The 21,069-nt window shown below is 46.2% G+C and overlaps 1 protein-coding gene across 1 annotated transcript in view; it reads left to right on the top strand.

Moving 5' to 3' along the window:
• The first annotated feature begins 11,687 nt into the window (after positions 1-11,687).
• TRIP4 (thyroid hormone receptor interactor 4) overlaps positions 11,688-21,069 on the top strand; it is a 68,827-nt gene continuing 59,445 nt past the window's right edge. Inside the window, exons 1-2 of the mRNA XM_073618979.1 lie at positions 11,688-11,889; positions 18,473-18,639. Coding sequence (XP_073475080.1) covers positions 11,810-11,889; positions 18,473-18,639 — 247 coding nt within the window. The 5' untranslated portion in view covers positions 11,688-11,809. The remainder of the gene's footprint in view (positions 11,890-18,472; positions 18,640-21,069) is intronic.

A 21,069-nucleotide genomic window follows, 5' to 3' on the forward strand; every position in this document is an offset into this window, starting at 1 on the left:
CTGATAACACACAAACAATTCTAATTTCTTGTGTTTTAATTGAACACACCCATCAACCACTTCCATACCGGACCATAGTGAAATGACGCCAGCAGAAACACTCTATCCCTCCGGATGGATGTCATATCATGTCCGCCCATTCTTGCCCTGGGGGCACGCAGCGCGGCAATTGGGGATGAGGCATGTCCCTCGGGACACAGCCCATCCCCAATCAGTGTAAAGAGCCAATAAAAATGTCTCTTTACTACATCACGATCGTCACAAGCACTGTCCTCATGCATAATGCTTGTGCGCACCCCGAGGGGCACGCAGAGTGGCGATCGGGGATGAGGCGCGTCACTTTGACACAGCCCTTCCCCAATCAGGGTAAAGAGCCAATGAAATTGGCTCTTTACCATGTGACCAGCTGTGTCTAATCACAGCTGGTCACAGAATGTAAACAAACCGTAGTAACTAGCTGTTACCAGGTTCTCCTCCTCACACACCGATCACAGTACACACCAATACACACTGATTGTCCCCAGTAATAAATAGTACCTGTCACCAGCCCAGAGTACCTGTCATCAGCCCATCAGAGTACCTGAGTACCTGTCACAACCCCTCAGAGTACCCAAGAACCTGCCACAACCCCTCAGATTACCCGAGTCTCTGTCACCAGCCCATCAGAGTACCCGAGTACCTTCCACCAGCCCATTAGAGTACCCGAATATCTATCTGCAGCCCATCAGAGTACCCAAGTACCTATCTGCAACCCATCAGAGTACCCGAGTACCTATCTGAAGCCCATCAGAGTACCTGAGTACCCGTCACAACCCCTTAGAGTACCCGAGTTGTCAGGAAAGGTCTCCTCCGCTGGTGATATTGATCATTTGGCATGCAGTACTGAGGTCCACCAGCAGGTGTCTCCTGGCAGTTCGGAGCTGTCAGAAGAGCTCTTTCCTGCAAGTATTCTATCACCTTTGGGCCGCAGTACTGGCGTCCACCAGTGGAGGAATCCTAGCAGTATGGAGCAGATATTCCCCTCTGCAGACAGGTGTCATCTGACTTTAATTAGCAGAACTGTAGTGTAAATACCCGGCAATTGCACACTTATGTTGCCCTGGTATTGTTCCTTGAGCCCTGACCTGTACCCTGTTACCCTGATTCCAGCCTACCCAAATGTATGTTTCCCCATCACCCATGTCAACCGCAGTTGCAGCTCAGTATACGCTGCTGCCGACCAAATACTCATATCCAGTCTCTGCTCCCTGTACCTATCCTGCATTCATCCCACCTGCCTCTTCTCAGCTGCCTACAAACCTACAGAAACTTCCCCCAGCTACTTTTACCTCTTCTCTACCATATCCCAATCCTCCTTTCCAGTCTGCTGCACCCCTACCCTACAGAGCTTCAGTGGCTAAGCCAAAGAAAAAACGAAAGTTTTTTCCAACCAAGACGATCCTGCCAGTAACCCAACCTGCCTCTGCACCAGCTAATCCAACCCAGCCTGAAGTCTCGGTGCCTGCCTTCCAGCCTGATGTCTCAGTGCCTGCCTTCCAGCCTGATGTCTCGGTGCCTGCCTTCCAGCCTGATGTCTCGGTGCCTGACGTGCCTACCTTCCAGCCTGACGTGCCTACCTTCCAGTCAGATGTGTCCGCCTTCCAGCCTGATGTCTTGGTGCCTGTCTTCCAGCCTGATGTCTCGGTGCCTGCCTTCCAGACTGATGTCTCGGTGCCTGCCTTCCAGCCTGATGTATCGGTGCCTGACGTGCCTACCTTCCAGCCTGATGTGCCTACCTTCCAGTCAGATGTGTCCGCCTTCCAGCCTGATGTCTCGGTGCCTGCCTTCCAGCCTGATGTCTCGGTGCCTGCCTTCCAGCCTGATGTCTCGGTGCCTGCCTTCCAGCCGGATGTCTCAGTGCCTGCCTTCCAGCTTGATGTCTCCACTTTCCAGTCTGATGTCTCGATGCCTGCCTTCCAGCCTGATATACCTGCCTTCCAGCCTGACGTGCCTACCTTCCAGTCAGATGTGCCTGCCTTCCAGCCCGATGTATCGGTGCCTGCCTTCCAGCCCGATGTATCGGTGCCTGCCTTCCAGCCGGACGTCTCGGTGCCTGCCTTCCAGCTTGATGTCTCCACTTTCCAGTCTGATGTGCCCGCTTTCCAGTCTGATGTCTTGATGCCTGCCTTTCAGCCCAAAGTCCCGGTGCCTGCCTTCCAGTCTGATGTGCCTACCTTCCAGTCTGATGTGCCTACCTTCCAGTCTGATGTGCCTACCTTCCAGTCTGATGTGCCTACCTTCCAGTCTGATGTGTCCACTTTCCAGTCTGATGTACCCCCTTTCCAGTCTGATGTCTTAATGCCTGCCTTCCAGCCCAAAGTCTCGGTGCCAGTGTTCCAGCCGGAGGTGCCAGTGTTCCAGCCAGGGGTGCCAGTGCCTACTTTCCAGCTTGATGAGCCTGCTTTCCAGCCTGATGTGCCCGCTCTCCAGCCTGATGAGCCCGCTTTCCAGCCCGAAGTACCCGTGCCTGCTGCCTAGTCTGATGTGCCTGCTGCCCAGCTTGAAGTGCCCGTGCCTGCTACCCAGCTTGAAGTGCCCGTGCCTGCTACCCAGCTTGAAGTGCCTGCTGCCCAGCTTGATGTGCCCGCTCTCCAGCCTGATGAGCCCGCTTCCCAGCCTGAAGTGCCCGTGCCTGCTGCCCAGTCTGATGTGCCTGCTGCCCAGCTTGAAGTACCTGCTGCTCCGCTTAATGTGCCCGTGCCTGTTGCCCAGCTTAATGTGCCTGCTGCTCAGCTTGATGTTCATGCTGCCCAGCCTGAAGTGCCCGTGCCTGCTGCCCAGCCTGAAGTGCCCGTGCCTGCTGCCCAGCCTGAAGTGCCCGTGCCTGCTGCCCAGCCTGAAGTGTTCCTGTCCGCTGCCCAGCCTGGAGCGTTCCTGTCCGCTGCCCAGCCTGGAGCGTTCCTGTCCGCTGCCCAGCCTGGAGCGTTCCTGTCCGCTGCCCAGCCTGGAGCGTTCCTGTCCGCTGCCCAGCCTGGAGCGTTCCTGTCCGCTGCCCAGCCTGGAGCGTTCCTGTCCGCTGCCCAGCCTGGAGCGTTCCTGTCCGCTGCCCAGCCTGGAGCGTTCCTGTCCGCTGCCCAGCCTGGAGCGTTCCTGTCCGCTGCCCAGCCTGGAGCGTTCCTGTCCGCTGCCCAGCCTGGAGCGTTCCTGTCCGCTGCCCAGCCTGGAGCGTTCCTGTCCGTTGCCCAGCCTGGAGCGTTCCTGTCCGTTGCCCAGCTTGGAGCGTTCCTGTCCGTTGCCCAGCCTGGAGCGTTCCTGTCCGCTGCCCAGCCTGGAGCGTTCCTGTCCGCTGCCCAGCCTGGAGCGTTCCTGTCCGCTGCCCAGCCTGGAGCGTTCCTGTCCGCTGCCCAGCCTGGAGCGTTCCTGTCCGCTGCCCAGCCTGGAGCGTTCCTGTCCGCTGCCCAGCCTGGAGCGTTCCTGTCCGCTGCCCAGCCTGGAGCGTTCCTGTCCGCTGCCCAGCCTGGAGCGTTCCTGTCCGCTGCCCAGCCTGGTGCGTTCCTGTCCGCTGCCCAGCCTGGTGTGTTCCTGTCCGCTGCCCAGCCTGGTGTGTTCCTGCCCTCTGCCGAGCCTGGTGTGTTCCTGCCCGCTGCCGAGCCTGATGTGCCACTGCTTGCTGCCCAGCTTGAGGTGCCCGCTGCCCAGCCGGACACCATGGACTTTCCCCAGCAATGGCTAGTTGGAGTGTCCGGAGTTCGCTCCTTCGAGGGGGGGTACTGTCAGGAAAGGTCTCCTCCGCTGGTGATATCGATCATTTGGCATGCAGTACTGAGGTCCACCAGCAGGTGTCTCCTGGCAGTTCGGAGCTGTCAGAAGAGCTCTTTCCTGCAAGTATTCTATCACCTTTGGGCCGCAGTACTGGCGTCCACCAGCGGAGGAATCTGGCAGTATGGAGCAGATATTCCCCTCTGCAGACAGGTGTCACCTGACTTTAATTAGCAGAACTGTAGTATAAATACCCGGCAATTGCACACTTATGTTGCCCTGGTATTGTTCCTTGAGCCCTGATCTGTACCCTGTTACCCTGTTACCCTGTTACCCTGATTCCTGAACTTGAAGCCTGATTCCTGGAACCTGTTGATCCTGTTTCCTGTCCGTTACCTGGACCCTGGACTCTGAGCTTTGTACCTGACCCGTCCCTCCTGTGATCCATCCATCCTCTCTTGTCCTGTTTATCTCCCTTCCCAGCTACTGATTCCCTGTTTATGACCCCGGCCTGGCTTAACTACGATTCTGGTACTCCCTGTTGTTTGGTGGTTCACTCTGTATTGGTGGTGTGTTCACATATGCATTTTCCTTAATAAACTTACTTTCACCTATTTATGTCTGGTTCACTCTGTCGCAGTCACACAGTTCTGGTCACATCTGGTTTATGACACGAGCACTTGTCACCAGCCCATCAGAGTACCTGTTACCAGCCCATCAGAGTACCCGAGTACCTATCACCAGCCTATAAGAGTACCCAAGTACCTGACACCAGCCCATCAGAGTACCTGAGTACCTGACACCAGCCCATCAGAGTACCCGAGTACCTGACACCAGCCCATCAGAGTACCCGAGTACCGGTCACCAGCCCATCAGAGTACCCGAGTACCGGTCACCAGCCCATCAGAGTAACCAAGTACCTGTCACCAGCCCATCAGAGTACCCGTGTACCTGTCACCAGCCCATCAGAGTACCCGAGTATCTGTCACAAGCCTGAGTACCTATCTGCAGACCATCAGAGTACCCAAGTACCTGTCATAACCCCTCAGAGTACCCAAGTACCTGTCACCAGCCCATCAGAGTACCTGAGTTACTATCTACAGTCCATCAGAGTACCCAAGTACCTGTCTCCATCCCAGAGTACCCGTGTACCTATCTGCAGCCCACAAGAGTACCCGAGTACCTATCTTCAGCCCATCAGAGTACCTGAGTACCTGTCTCCAGCCCATCAGAGTACACGAGAACACATCTGCAGCCCATCAGAGTACCCGAGTACCTATCTGCAGTGCATCAGAGTACCCAAGTACCTGTCTCCAACCCATTAGAGTACCTGAGTACCTGTCTCCAGCCCATTAGAGTACCCGCGTATCTATCTACAGCCCATCAGAGTACCCAAGTACCTATCTGAAGCCCATCAGATTACCCAAGTACCTGTCTCCAACCCATTAGAGTACCTGAGTACCTGTCTCCAGCCCATCAGAGTACCCGCGTATCTATCTGCAGCCCATCAGAGTACCCGAGTACCTATCTGCTGCCTATCAGAATACCTGCATACCTATCTGCAGCCCATGCCTCATAGAATATACATTGGGGTGTTTGCTTTCCAAAATAGGGTCATTTTGTGGGTAATTCCACTGTCCTGGTGCTCCGGGGCCTTCAAAAGTGTGATAGGCCGTTAGGAACTTATTTGTATAATTTATGCTCCTAGAATGCCTGATGGTGCTCCCTGCATGTTGGGCCTCTGTATGTGGCCGGGCGGTAAAAAAGTCTCACACATGTGGTATCGCCATACTCGAAAGGAGTAGTAGAATGTATTTTGGGGTGTAATTGGAAGTATGCATATGCTGTGTGAGAGAAATAACTTGTTATTATGTCAATTTTGTGTAAAATAAATAAATGAATAATTTCTTCATTTTCCCAAGAATTGTGCGAAAAAATTACAACTTCAAAAAACTCGCCATGCCTCTTAATAAATACCTTGGACTATCTACTTTTCAAAAAGGGGTCATTTGGGGGGTATTTGTACTGTCCTGACATTTCAGGGCCTCAAGAAATTAGATTTGGTTGTCAGTGCATCAGGTGTGATCAATTTTCAATGATTGGCACCATAGCTAGTAGACTCTATGGCTGGCCATACACTGTGCAATTTTCCTATTCAATTTTCTTTAGATTCACCTTTAACTATGTAGTGCAAGGGTCTGCCTGGTTGCACACACATTGAAAGTGTTTAGGTTTGATCTCACATTATATGATTTTGGTAAATCTAAAAGAGAATTGAATAAGAGAATTGTATAATGTATGGCCAGCCTATAACTTTCACAAAGACTAAATTATATCCAGTAATTAGGGTTATTTTTGCCAAAGATATGCAGCAGTATAAATTTTGGCCCAGGTTTATGAACAAAAATTACTTATTTGCAAAATTTTATAACAGAACTAAAAAAAAGTTCTTTTTTAAACTTTCGCTAATATTTCACATATATTGCAAAAAAAAATACAGTGGTGATTAAATACCACCAAACAAAAGCTCTATTTGTGTGGAAAAAAATCATAAATATTTTGTTTGGGTACAGTGTTGCATGACTGAGTAATTGGCATTCAAAGTGTGAGAGTGCTGAAAGCTCAAAATTGGTCTGGGCAGGAAGGGGTATAAGTGCACTGTATTGAAGTGGTTAAACGTTCACAGTGCTGGCAAAAAAAGTAAGTGAACCCTTGGCGTTAATAGCTGGTTGAACCCTCATTTGGCAACAATGACTTCAAGCAAGCACTCTCGGTAGGTCTAGATCAGAACTGCACAATGATCAGGAGCCATTTTTGACCATCCCCCCTAAGACCCCTTTCACACTGGGGCAGTGCGCTGGCAGGGCGGTGAAAAAACACCCCTCTCCATTGAAATCAATGGAAAGCTCTTCAAAATCGCCCAAAAAGCACCTAAAAAGCTCTTCAAAAGTGCTCAGTGTTTTACTGGCAGTTTAGAAGTGCCTCAGTGTGAAAGGGGCCTTGCAAAACTGCTTCAGCTCTGACACATCTGTAGCATTTCTGGTGTGAATGCCTCTCTTGAGGTCATTCCACAGCATCTCTATGGGGTTAAGGCCTGGACTCTGCCTGGGCCACTCGAAACTTAGACCCCTTTCACATTGAGGCGCTTTTCAGGTGCTTTCACGCTAAAAAACGCGCCTGAAAAGCTCACAAAAACCTATTTCCATTAAAATCAATGAATGCTTTCCCACTGGGGCAGTGCACTGGCAGGGTGGTGAAAAAACGCCCCTCTCCATTGAAAAAACTCCAAAACTACTGAAAAGCTCTTCAAAAGAGCTGAATGTTTTACTGGCAGTTTAGAAGTGCCTCAGTGTGAAAGGGGCCTTTGAGTCATTGTCCTGCTGCATCATCCACCTTCTACTAGGCTTGAGCTGGCATACAGCCACCCTTACATTATACTGTAAGATATTCTGGTAAACTTGGAAATTAATTTCCCCCCTCGATGATGGCAAGTGGAGTGGACATACAAAAACCATTAGAAGATATCTTGCAGATGTTTTCTCTCTTTGCAACTAATCAATATCAAATGTTCTGTTTTATCATGTTTAGGTCACTGGTCTTAGGTCAAGGTTCAGATGTAATTAGCCCCCAAAAGGTTTCTACCATACAGTGCTTTACAGAGTCCGTTCATGCATATGGGTACCTATCCATACTCACAATGAACTGTTAATACTCTTCCATTTAACTGACTGTAAAACATGATTTACACACCATTGTCTTTTCCTGCTGATCTGGTGGGCTTTCTTGTTTAGTTTTCCAGACAGCCTCTGAGTTATCTAAAATGTTTGTGCTAACTGCAGCTAAAAATGATGCTACAGCAATCTGCTTTTGACAAGAAAATCATTCAAAACCTCCTAACAAAAACATCCATTTGTCTTGTATGATGGTACAGCCGGGTACACACTACAGTTTTTTTTCATGCAATAACTGACAGCTCCGGTCAGGAGTAGCTGTACTAACCATGCAAGGTTAGTCTAGCATTCTCCCCCTCTGAGCTGTTGTGTTCTCACAGGGGGATGGCAGAACACTACGATCAGCGCTCTCTGCCATTGGCTGAAAGCGCTGATCGAGAGTCGGTCGGCTGCTGGTTTTTCAGTATGCACAGCCTGCTTCTGTCGAACAGACCGACATACACACCAGCAGAATGTCAGCCGGTATTTTTTGTACCGTCAAATGTCTCCCGACATTCTGCCCGTGTGTACGGCGCTTAAGGGTCTACACAAACATTCACATATCTTTTGTATCAGCCAAACAACCTTAGGCTGGGATTAGTTTATCCACATCAACAACCATTACACCACTTGTGGACTAATTAGGACAATAAAACGTCTCAGGTTCAGAACGTGTAATCTTAAAGAACACCCCAACTGAATGACATCTAGTTTCCTAAAGCAGTGTAGTAAACAACTGCAATTGTTTTTTATAGAAAATGTTGTCGCCTTTTTTTTTAACCTTTGTCAAGAATTGGCAGAGGTCAGAGCAGACAGTGGGCATTGTGGTATGAGGAAACCAAAGTCATTGACAGGAAATACTGACAGGCTGATGCCAGGTGATAAAATGATAACAGCTGAAAGAGTGATGACTGGTGCCAGATTGATGACGGGCTGATAACGGATAAAAGACTGTCATCTGTCTATCATTGGTCATCAGCCTGTCACCAGTCCTGTTTATCGCCTGTCACCTGTCATGAGTCTAATATCGTTTATCAGCCTGTTATCGCCTGTCATTGGCCCATTATTGGTACCAATTGCCCTCTCATCAGTCTGTTATCGGTCATCAGCCTGTCACCTGTCATCAGGTGACACTCTGATGGCCGATGACAGACTAATGAGTGGTGACACAATGATAAACAGTGGCAGACTTGCTAAAAGCTGGTGACAGACTAATTACAAGGACCTTGCTGATGACTGGTACCATGCTGATGACAGGGACCATGCTGATGACAGGTGACATGCTGATAACTGGTGACATGCTGATGACAGATGACAGACTGATGACTGGGGCCATGCTGTTAAATAGTGACACATTGATAACAGACTGATGACAGGTGACATCCTGATGACAAGTGACAGACTGATGACAGGTGATAGACTGATGACTGGTGACACACTGGTGACTGATGAAAAACAAATGACAAGTGACAGATTGATGACAGGTCAAGGTATACAGTGGGTAAAATAAGTACTGAACATGTCACCATTTTTTTAGGTAAATATATTTCAAAGGGCGCTATTGACGTGAAATTTTCACCACATGTCGGAAACAACCCATGCAATCCATACAAACAAAGAAACCAAAATAAATAAGTTCAGAAATTAAGTTATGTGTAAAAAAATGGAATGACACAGGGAAAAAGTATTGAACACATGAAGAAAGGAAGCTGCTTAAAAAGGCACGGAAAGCCAATACACCAGCTGAAATCTATCAGTAATTAGAGAACAATTCTGCCCATTGTCAGTGCAAACTAATATCCGCTGGTTCAGTCTCAACTGATGGCCTATAACAAGGTATCTCATTACCAAGGTGTCACACAAAAAAATCTCTTGATGGGAAACAGCAAAGTGCTCTCTCAAGACCTTTGCAACCTTATCGTTGCAAAACATACTAATGGCATTGCTTACAGAAGGATTTCTAAACTTCTGAATGTTTCAGTGAGCCCTGTTAGGGCCATAATCCGGAAGGGGAAAGAACATCACTTCACAATAAACTGGCCACAACCAGGTGCTCCTCGCAAGATTCCTGACAGAAGAGTTTTCTAAGAGCCAAGGACCACTTGTGGAGAGCTTCAGAAAGACCTGAAATTAGCAGGTACAATTGTTTCAAAGAAACCAATAAGTAATGCACTTAACCGCCATGGCCTATAAGCACGCTCACCATGCAAGACTCAATTGCTGAAGAAAAAGCATGTTGAAGCTAGTTTAAAGTTAGATGCACAACATCTAATCTAGACAAGCCTGTGAAATACTGGGAGAATATAGTCTGATCAGATGAGACCAAAATTAAACTCTTTGGATGCCATAATAAAACACCATGTTTGGAGGTCAAATGGCACATCACCTCCAAAACACCCCCATACCAACAGTGAAGTTTGGAGGTGGGAACATCCAGGTGTGGTGCTGTTTTTCAGCATACGGTACTGGCAAACTTCATTTCATTGAAGGAAGGATGAGTGGAAAAATGTACCAAGACATTCTTGGTAAAAATCTGCTGCCACCTACCAGGATGATGAAGATGAACCAGGGTGGACATTTCAGCAAGACAATGATCCCAAAGACAAAGCCAAGGAAACTCTCAATTGGTTTCAAAGAAAGAAAATAAAGCTGCTAGAATGGCCCCCCTATTGAATCCAATAGAAAATCTATGGAAAGAACTAAAGATCAGAGTTCATAGAAGAGGCCCACTAAACCTAAAAGATTTGAAAACGGTTTGTGTGGAAGAATGGGCCAAAATCACACCTGAGCAATGCATGTGACTAGTTTCTTCAAACAGGAGGCGTCTTGAAGCTTGTCATTACCAACAAAGGATTTTGTACAAAGTATTAAATAAATTAAAAATTAAATAAATTTCAGTTAGCGTGTTCAATATTTTTTCCCTGTGTCATTCCATTTTATTACTCAACTTAATTCCCGAACGTATTTGTTTTGGTTTCTTTGTATGTATGGATTGCATGGATTGTTACCGACATGTGGTGAAAATGTCATGTCAATAGCACCTTTAGAAATGCATTTATCTAGAAAAATGTGTTAAATACTTATTTTACCCACTTTATATTCAGCAGCACACCATGGATCGATAAACATCGTCCAAAGGTTTTATTGCAGAAAGTTCACATCACTAAGGATTAGCTCGGGCGTGTTCGCACAGCCCATGTGCAGAGCCACCAGGAAGTCGGCACGGAGCTAATCACAGGCAGTGAGACATTTTCCCGATGTGCGGCTGCAGAGATCAGGAAATGTCTCACTGCCTGTGATTAGCGCAGCACAGAGAGACCTCCTGGTGGGCTCTGCGCGTGGGCTGTGCGAACACGCCCGAGCTCATCCTTACACATCACAATCACAGAGTACCAAGTGCAACATTTTGGAGCCGCACAGGATCCCTTCATCGGCCATGTGATTGCATGCCTGACTAAAGGGTCCTGCATGGCCCCTAAGACTCCATTCACACAATGGCATTTAATTTTGCGGGCAGAATTGCTGCGATTCGGAAAAGCCGCAAATTGCGGGACGCACTTGCGATCCCTGTTACTGTGAATAGCAGCAAAATCGCAGTGTGATTTTGCCGTGATTGTTGCCTGAGGAAGCGCAGTAAAATCACGCAAACAGAATCGCGAGATGCCTGTCGCCCAAAAGAAGTTCTTAAACTGCTTTCTCGCGACAGGCGTCCCGCGATTCTGTTTGCGCCTATTTACTGCGATTCCTTGGGTGCCAGTCGCGGAAAAATAAAGGGGATTGCAAGGGCGTCCCGCGATTTGCGGCGTTTCTGAATCGTAAACAGAATCGCAGAAGTTCCGTCCAGCGAAATGGAACGCCATGGTGTGAATGGAGCCTAAACGTTGCACTTGGTCTTCTGTGATGTGATCTTTTTGCAGTAAGAGCTTTGGATGACATTTATCGATCCATGGTGTGCTGGTGAATAAGTGGATTGATCTGTGATGATTCCAGTTTCCAGCTGGTAGTTGCTTCAGAACCCACTACTGCTGAGCTTATTTCCAGGAACATGTGCGATGGGAATAACAACGCACTGATGACAGGCTGGTGACTGGTGTATTAAGATCATTTCGTTGAAGAAACACAGACTGCTCACCGCTGCCACTCTGTGTCCGCCCCCCAACACACATCGAGTCACTGTACTGATCCCTAGAGGGATCCTCTTACAAAACAGCCCCTCCCACCAATCATCATTACCAAGCATCCATGTGCCGGCTACTTCCGGCCACATGACAGTGATGTCATCAGGCTGCGCCATAGTGTGTGTGTTGTCACCGGTATAGAGGACTGCTGTGTAGGAGATTGGTGTAGCAGGGAGGGACAGGATGGCTGGCGATCTGCTGAGTTGGTGTGTCAGTGAGCTGGAAAGTCGTTTTGGTCTGAGTGTCAGTGAGGACATCGTGCAGTAAGTCTCATACACTGTATGTCTGATAGATGAGCACAGCCCCAGATGTTTGCTGGATGTGTTTTATGGTTTCCACTTCTTGTTAATCCCTTAGTGACAAGTATTTTCTGACACTTAGATGCCCAGGCCAAGGTTAGCATTGTCGGTATGAATAATGCCTCTATGACTGAGTTGTCTGACTGTGGATCTGAGAACTAGGAGCACACACAAGTGCACAGTCCTATTTCTCTGCTACAGACCTAAAGTGGTAAAACCCTAAAGCAAAAATGTATTATATTGTATCTTATCAAATCATTAGATGTGGTGGCTGCATCAGTTTTCTTTTTTCCTCTGTTTCTGCCAGGTGATGTGGCCAGTAACACACACACACACACACACACACACACACACACACACGCCTTCTGTATTAGCGAGACACAATTTTGATAGCAGAGAAAAAACGCTCCTGCGCACAAGTGGATACCCAGACAAATATGTAATGACATAGGCCTTGCTGCCCTCAAGGATGGGGAAATCCTAATAGTCAAAGATAAAAGAGAAACAAAAGGGCGCACCAGCCTGGCGCATTATCTTTGGATAAAAATGTATTCAAAAGATAAAAAAGCCTACTTACAAAACATTAATAATGTGATTCTCCAGAGGTCACGGAGGAAAACACAGAGATTACTGCCAGCTGATGCGTTTCGAGGGGTAAGTCCCCCCTTCCTCTGAGGAAGGGGGACTTACCCCTCGAAACACGTCAGCTGGCAGTGATCTCTGTGTTTTCCTCCGTGACCTCTGGAGAATTGTTAATGTTCAACTGAATGCTGCTACTTGATGACCATTTACTGCGATCACGTTATTAATGTTTTGTAAGTAGGCTTTTTTATCTTCTTAATAAATTTTTATCCAAAGATAATACACTAGGCTGGTGCGCCCTCTTGTTTCTCTTTTATATTAGTGAGACACAACTCTGTAGGAATGAGCACAGCAGTATTGTCAGACTGGGGGGGGGGGTGTTAAAGCACAGCTCCAACCAAACATTCAGTCCGTTTCCTCCAATCAGCTGTCAGAGCTCTGCTCACTGAGTTCTTCCTAGTGTGATTTCAGCTCTCCACACCCCTTTTTTTTCTGACAGCTCAGACAAACTTTTTAAATGCACACTTTAAACTGGTGCAGAGAAGAGAAGATGGCAGATAGACAGGTACAACTTATGTAGGAGGATTTGTTTAATCTCTGTTTATCATCTGAGGCTGTTCACTTCACTGGGTATATGTGAGGGTTTACAAAAAATGTTCTGCCTTGAGCTCAGAAATAAATTGTAAGATTTCTCCAGAGGGAGATGTTTCTCTGAATGAAAGCACACTGCAATGTTTGCACAGCTTCGTAATGTTTCTGTGTGCATTTATTTACCACATTATGTTTCTCTGGTGCAGTGTTGGCACGAAAAAAAAAAATTGTGAAAAAATACCAAATATAACGCTAAATTCAAGTGATAAATATTTAACACATTTGGTAAATAACACACTGTTTTTTTAAGTGAATTGACTAGTTTAGTTTTGAGTCAAATACCGAATACGTTAATTTAACTAAAAAATGTACACAGTATTTATTGCTTAGGGAATTGACCCCTTTTTCTGGAGTTTAGATATAAAGAAGGGCAACAACAATGACCAACAGGGAGGCAGGAAAGATTTTTTTTTCGGGTGAATTCCAGGATAGTCAAATATTCTTACTGGTGCGACATGGGATCCGACTTTTAAGAGTACAAGTCGCATGATGTGTCAAGTTAATTGTTTCCCCATGAGAGGTGTCTGAACTGATCTGACACAAGTCGCTCCAACTTTTGAAAAGGTTCCTGGACTATGTTGGTCCGACTTTGATACAACGTCAGTGCCCCAGAGTGTAAAATGTCACATCAAAGTTGTATTCCAAAGTTGCACTAAAAATCACTCGACTTTGGAGTTGGGCTAGTGTGAACCGATTGATGACCATATATGTGCAGTAATTCAATGTAAACCTGTCTCTGTGCAGGCGCTTCTTGTAATAAAGACCGGTCACAGCTGCTCTCTCTTCTTGTGCAGTGTGCCTGGTCTTGTATCCGCACTACCTGTAGCTTTCTGCAGGCAGCCTGTAGTGGGTGGGGCCTGCTGTGTCCTTCCCATTGGTCTGCTCTCTGTACAGGCTATGTGTAGCATGTGAAGTAAGGATGAGCTCCGGCGTGTTCGCATGGCGCACGTGCCGAGCCCGCCAGGAAGTCGGCACGGCGCAGCGCTAATCACAGGCAGGGAGACATTTCCCGATCTCTGCAGCCGCACATCGGGAAATGTCTCACTGCTTGTGATTAGCGCTGCGCCGTGCCGACTTCCTGGCGGGCTCGGCACGTGCGCCATGCGAACACGCCGGAGCTCATCCCTAATGTGAAGCACAATGATTATGTATCTCCTACTTTTACAAGGTAGTAACTAAGTTTGCAGCAGCATTTGGGGCCTTCAATGTGGCTTGATATATCCTTTACCATTATTGAGGTGTTTATTAAAATAATTTTTTTCTGCCTGTTGTTCAGCTTTAAAGTTGATCTCTGTGTTTCACCACACTGGTTCAAACAAACTATTTACTTCACTATTAGTTGCAGTGGCTGTGTGCACTGTATAAGCTAGTTGTAGCCTCAGCTACACGCAGTATACAGCACCATGTTTCGGCAGCAGGGCGAAAACATTCCATCCTTCTCCCAAAACAATATTGAATCAGGCTGAACAATGCTCAGTCTTTCACAGAAAGCTTTTCATTTAATGAATGAATACAAAGCTTCCTCTGATTGGCCATGGAGGAGAGGCAGGCTGATAATGTCAAAATCTCCATCCAATCGGAGGAAGCTTTGGAATGCAACATTGTATACTGTATGTAGCTGTGGCTGTATACAGCTTAAACAGCGCACATAGCAGCTGCAAATGTTAGTGAAGTAAATAGTTTGAATCAGCTTGGTCCAAACCAACTATTTAGGCCTCATGCCTAAGAGTGGCAAATGCAAATGCCAGAGTGGCCCCAAACATCCTCTTCTGGGGTCCCCCGGCGGCTCTCCCGGCTCCTTCCCACATTAGATAACCCCCTAGGAGAACTGCTCTCCTGAGGGGGTTACTTTGCGAGCGTGCTCCTGAGTCCAGCATTGGGCGTCCATAGCCGACGAATGTATGACTCGACTCGGCCCCGCTACCTCCCCCCCCCCCTCGGCGCCCGCGTCATTGGATTTGATTGACAGCAGTGGGAGCCAATGGCTGCGCTGCTATCAATCTATCCAGCCAAGAGCCAAATACCCCGGGCAGAGAGACAGCGCATCCCTCGCCGGTCAAGTTCCAGGGCTCAGGTAAGTAAAACGGGGGGGCTAGGGGGCCGGTCACTGCCAGGTGTTTTTTCACCTTAATGCATAGGATGTATTAAGGTGAAAAAACACAAAGGTTTACAACCCCTTTAATTCATTTCATTGGTCAGAATAAATTTATTCTGCCCATTGAAATGAATGAATGCTCAGGCATTTAGGCACTTTTAGCAGTGTCAAGCATTTTTTTTTTTTTCTGCTGCTCCTGGACTCAATTGGCAGTGGGGTTCTTTTCTGCCTCTAAGGGCTCATGCACACTGCAGGAAAAAAAAAAAAAAAAAGCTTTTACAGGCATTTCAGCTTTTATTTCCCTGCCTAAAATATTGAAGATGCTTGTGCTTCTTTGTGCTCTTTCATGCGTTTTTGAGCATGTGTTTTTGTCACAAACCCTCCCCACCCTTCTTTTTTTTTTTTTTTTTGCTTTTTCACGGGTTTTTGGGCGATTAAGTGTCCTTTCTGCTCAAAAGAGCGAATTTGGTTGGGTGTTTTTTTTTTTTTTTTTTTTTTTTTTTTTTTTTTTTTCTGCCTGTAAGCTCATATGCATGTAAACTCCTGAAAAAGCCATAGCGTCAGGGAAGAATTCTGAGAAGAACTTTCAAATATATGCCAATATCCAATATGGCCGCACTTATTTGCAAACGGCACAGAATGGTGAACGGGCGTACGCAAAACATGCTAATTGCCAGTGTTCACTGGCCTATATAAGGACACCAGTGGCTCTCACAAATTGCTGGATTATCGTCAGCATTGTGTTCCTGTGCCTTGTGCTTCTGCTTGATTACCCGTTGCCAACCTGGCTTACCCCGCACCTGCTCTGGCTTCTCCCCTGACTATGAACTCGACTTGCTTCACAGACCTGCTCCTGCCTATTTTAGACTGACATTCTGTGTTTGACCCCCTGGCTTGATCTCGACTACGCTTTCTGCCTCTGCTCCTGACTGACTTCCTGTGTTTGACCCCCGGCCTGGCTTTTGACCTTGCCCTGCTTTACCCATCTCTCAAGATTCACCAGCACCTCCTGAGAATTATCGGCTGTGACCACATTCTCTGCTCCTGGGTGTCCCCGCATCTGGAATCATCGGGCAGCTTCACCTTCAGGCAACATGTGTATCTTTGGGCACAGCACCCTCTGTCACCACCTTCAGGGGTACTCTGCACTCAGCGGCAAGGGGAGCCCTCTCGCCACCTCAGCCTCCAGTCTGTTACGTGACACATAATGTGCATGGACACATTGGCTAACATGGAGGGGAGTTTCCAGGCAGAAAAAATTAGAGCTCAAAAACCTGTAGGGCAGCTTCTTTGGGTTTTTTTGAAATGCAGTGTGCATGAACCCTAAAGGCTTCTAAAAGCTCCTGCTACTAAACGCTGCTAAAAGCCTGTGTGCATGGACACATAAGCTAACATGGAGGGTGTTTAGAGGCAGATAAAAATGGCAGACACCCCTAGAAGCAGCTGTAAAAACGTCCAGTGTGCATGAGCCCTAACTTAAATGAATGTGAACATGGAGATCACTGGATCTACTGATCGTGCTCACGCCATTGTGATTCACTGTTGATTATCATGTACACATGCTTTCAGGTAGTTAACCCAAAACAGATTACAGTGGTAGTAAACCCTTACATATACCCAGTGAAGTGACTGGTCTCAGGTGAAACACAGGGATGAAAATATCCTCCTACAAAAGTGTTACCTGTTTATCTACAGCCATCTTTCCTCTCCATCCATTCAAGGTGCATAATTTTACACAGGATCTCTCATCTCTGAAAAGCAGGCAGTGGAGAGCTGACGTTACATCAGTGAGGAGAACTGATTGGAGGATAGGGACAACCCCCCCTTTCACACAGCACACCGGAACAGAGCTGAGGCTGTCAATCAGCTGGAGCTCCCTCCCCTGTCACCATTTTTCTTTTGGTGTCAGGAAAACTTGTCAGAAGTGACTTGTGCTGATAGCAGAGGAACGAGGCAGTGGATAGAATTAACACTTAATGCTCTGGTTTGGGACAAGCACACACTATAGAGGGATATGCTTTGTTCATATATTTTATGTCTGAAGTTTACAACCATTTTTAATATTTAAATACACTGTTCTTGCTAACTAATATACTGTAGGTCAGGATTTGAATATTATGATTCAGCTTTTTACAGTATACTATGATTCAGCTTTTTGATACACTTCAAATAATATAAATTCTACCCTAAGCAATTTCACTTGAAAATAGTCAACAACAGTTTGTTTCCTTCACGGAAGTCCATCACTGCATAGACACCTTAATTAACAAAAAGTTTACTAGCATCCTCTTCGATGCATGTTAGAAATCCATAAAAACCTGGTCCCCCCCCATGGATACAAAGAAGCTCACCCCTCCAAGCCCCCAGCAAGCCATGCCCTGTTATAGGCATTGAAGCCCTAGGTTTCTGGTCAGGGTATCCCAACATTCTTCTTCTGTTCTCCTCTTCCTTCTATTCTGTTCCACCTCCTTACTTCTTCTTTCTCTTTGTGACCTAGGAGACCTTTGCCATTTTGTTTCTTGATCTTTCTCCGCACAGCAAACCTGACTCTCAGCTGAACTCGCACAATTTCATTGCCTGTGTGTCAGTCCCGATTTCGGGGACAATTTCAGAGACATCTGTGCAGGTTTCTGCACAAATGTCAATGGAAATCGCACCCCAAAATCACCAAAAGTAGTACAGAAACTATTTTTGAAAATCGGTGTGACGCCGCACTGATTAGGACGGTGCCATTGCCGGCAATTGCTGCCGATTTGGCATCAAATCGCATCAATGTGAACCAGGGCTCAATCCAAGAATGTCTCCCAGTTTACGGTTAACACATGATTTGTGCCCCCCCCTCCCCCTTTTTTTTTTTTTTCTCTTCTTTTCTCTTCTTTTCTCTTCTTTTCTCTTCTTTTCTCTTCTTTTCTCTTCTTTTCTCTTCTTTTCTCTTCTTTTCTCTTCTTTTCTCTTCTTTTCTCTTCTTTTCTCTTCTTTTCTTAGAATGATTGTACTATGTAAATCGTTACTCTAATCCCAGTATGTAATTTGCCATACTGATTTCTATTTTAACCAAGTTTACTGTCCCCATGGACTTGCGCACTCTGGAATTCTTTCATATGTTGGTTACTTTTACATATTTGTATGGGCCATGCTATATATTTTGAAAAAGAAAATACTTTCCTGTCTTTTTTTTTTTTTTTTAATATATGGACAATTGTGTATTGTTCCCCACAGATACATCCTTTCTATTGACACAGAAGAAGAGATTGATGAGTATGTCAATGACCTGGTCCAGGGCTCTGAGGAGAGGAAGCAGATATTTGTACGTGAGCTTAAACATAGGTGGAAAAGGACCAGACATCCATGCAGCTCCAACTACGCTCAAATCGTTAGGAAAGATGGTCAGTTGTACATAATGTCTGTGAATTTCTGTTTCTATTGGCTAGTCTTCACTACCCAGATGGCAAATGTGTGGTGAGCTCACTAGTTAATATTACCATGACGGTTTTTGGTCTTTGGTAAACTTCAAACGTGGAACTTCAAACGTGGCTTCCACCATCACGTTCCATGTGGTCTTCTTTTTGTCAGGCTAATATTCTGCTTAACATCATGGCTGCCTGTCATTTCCTGGATATCACCCGTCCACCACGTTCTGTCTTTCTCTATCTTGCTCCCTTTTACATTCTTGCATAGCTTCCCATTTATTTCCCTAAAATAAAAAATGCAATAGTACATCTTTTCCCATTGCAGAAAAATGTCACATTCATAGACTGGTTATACTGACAGTAGTACTTTTTTGGTAATATGGGTCTAAAAGACAATCCTGAATGATTAAAGCTGTAGTAAAGCCCACTTTGTGTTTTTTACCTACAGGTAAGCATATAATAAGGCTTACCTGTAGGTAAAATGAATATCTCTTAATCATGCACCATTTAGAAGATATTCACCCTGTATGCAGCCAGTGACGTCACTGGCGCATGCGCTCTGAATGTCCTGCATACCTTGCCGCACCCTTCAGAGCTTCGTGCCGGAACTGAGGGCTCCTAGACGCATGTTTACTACCAGTTTAAAGTGTACTGGGTATATATAGCCAAGTTTTTCTTTTTTTAAATAGCATAGGCAAGTGTTAAAACCAATCTCACTTTTTACATTTCTTTGCTGCTTGTGTCCAGTAGACCAGGGTCAGCAACCCGTCGACCTCGGGCAGGCGACGAGTTAATTGCGATCATGTCCCTGCTTTTTCAATCCTTCCCCCTCTGACTCCACCGCTCACATCTTCACTGCAGAGTACTGGACAGAGGGCGGGAGCTGCCTCAGTAAACCTTTCAAGTTAACCAGCGAGTGATTGGTTGCTAAGACACAGGTTGGTCCTAGCAACCAATCACCAGCTTGTTAACATAAAAAGTTAACTCTTGCAGCTCATGCCCTTTTGTCTCCTATTATTCTGCCCCCTGCTCTCCACTCTGCTGTACACTCGCTGTAAGTTAGGAAGGCCCAACTACACACTGTGGTGTGTTTGTGAAAGGGGCAAAGAGCACTACTGTGGTGTGAAGGGGTCAGAGGACACTACTGTGGGGCAGGGGGGAAAGGCCACTACTGTGGGGGGGGGCAATGTGAAGCAGGGCAGAGAACACTGCTGTGAACACGGTGTTTTTCATGTTGTCTTTTTATTAGGGGCTTGTCCAGTTTTTCTCCATGTTGTCCAGTTAGATCTCAACCTCTGCTCTAAAAGGTTGCCTTCCTCTGCTGTAGATGCTATAGATAGGGAAATTAATTCTCTACAAGATAAATCCCCTTTTAGAGAGTTGTCACCAGAGCAGGTGTCCCTATTGGAAGATTTATTTTCACATCTTTTTCTGGTGACAGCTGGGAAATTTTGAATTTCCTTCACATCTTTGTAACAGTGGCACAAGGAAAAATAGAGAGGGTGACGTCGCCTAAAGGGAACATAGACAGACAGCAATGAAAAATTGACTTGGGTTCTATTCTCTCCCCCATCCATTAACACCTTATTGGATCAAGAAAACCAGTACACAATCTTAGAGTTGGTACAGGCGTTATAAGGCTTTTCATCAATGGAAAGATGTCTTGGCACCTTAGACAATACTTGCTGACTAATTGGACAAATGGACCCGCTGGATTCTAAAACAAACAGCTTAGACCTTTGCTGGGCAGTTCAGAGAGTAAATGGAAGATACCATAGGTAGTGCAGTCCCACTGCAGTGTGCCGTATACATCAAGACGATGCTTCTCTATTTTTTCTTAATGTTGCAGCCTTGTTCAACTGTGCCGAGATAACATCAGAGTATTAAACAGATAAAATCAGAGTATTGATCAGTATCTGTTTTACATTTTTCCATTATTGCCCCAGTATTTTGTTCTACAACTCCAAACCACGGCAGGCTGGAACAGAAATAGGTTACAGTCATTTTCCATTGCTTGACTTTGGTTAGCTCATCACAATAATCATCCCATAACATCCTCAGTTATACAATAAAGTCTTTTAGCAAACATTTTCTGCTTCCATTGATGTCAGCAGTGCAGCATCATTTTAATTATACCTTAGTACGGTGGGTCAATAAAGGATTTTTTTCTTTCCTTTTAATATGTTGAAATAGGTTGATGTCTCGGCCTTTATAAAAACAGCCATTTTATAAAATTGATATGTAGATGGGTCAGACCTTTCTTAAAGCATATTTTAGAATGGCAGTTCTGATGTAGATTTCCATTTCTTTGCTTAAAGAGGGGCGCAACAAATCCCAGGTAACCAGGGCTAAAAGAAATTGAGTCCTGGCGCCTGAGCTGCAGCCCAAATGCTTCAATGCACCCTA

Source organism: Aquarana catesbeiana, linkage group LG03 (assembly GCF_042186555.1).
Source record: "Aquarana catesbeiana isolate 2022-GZ linkage group LG03, ASM4218655v1, whole genome shotgun sequence".
Taxonomy (NCBI): Eukaryota; Metazoa; Chordata; class Amphibia; order Anura; family Ranidae; genus Aquarana; species Aquarana catesbeiana.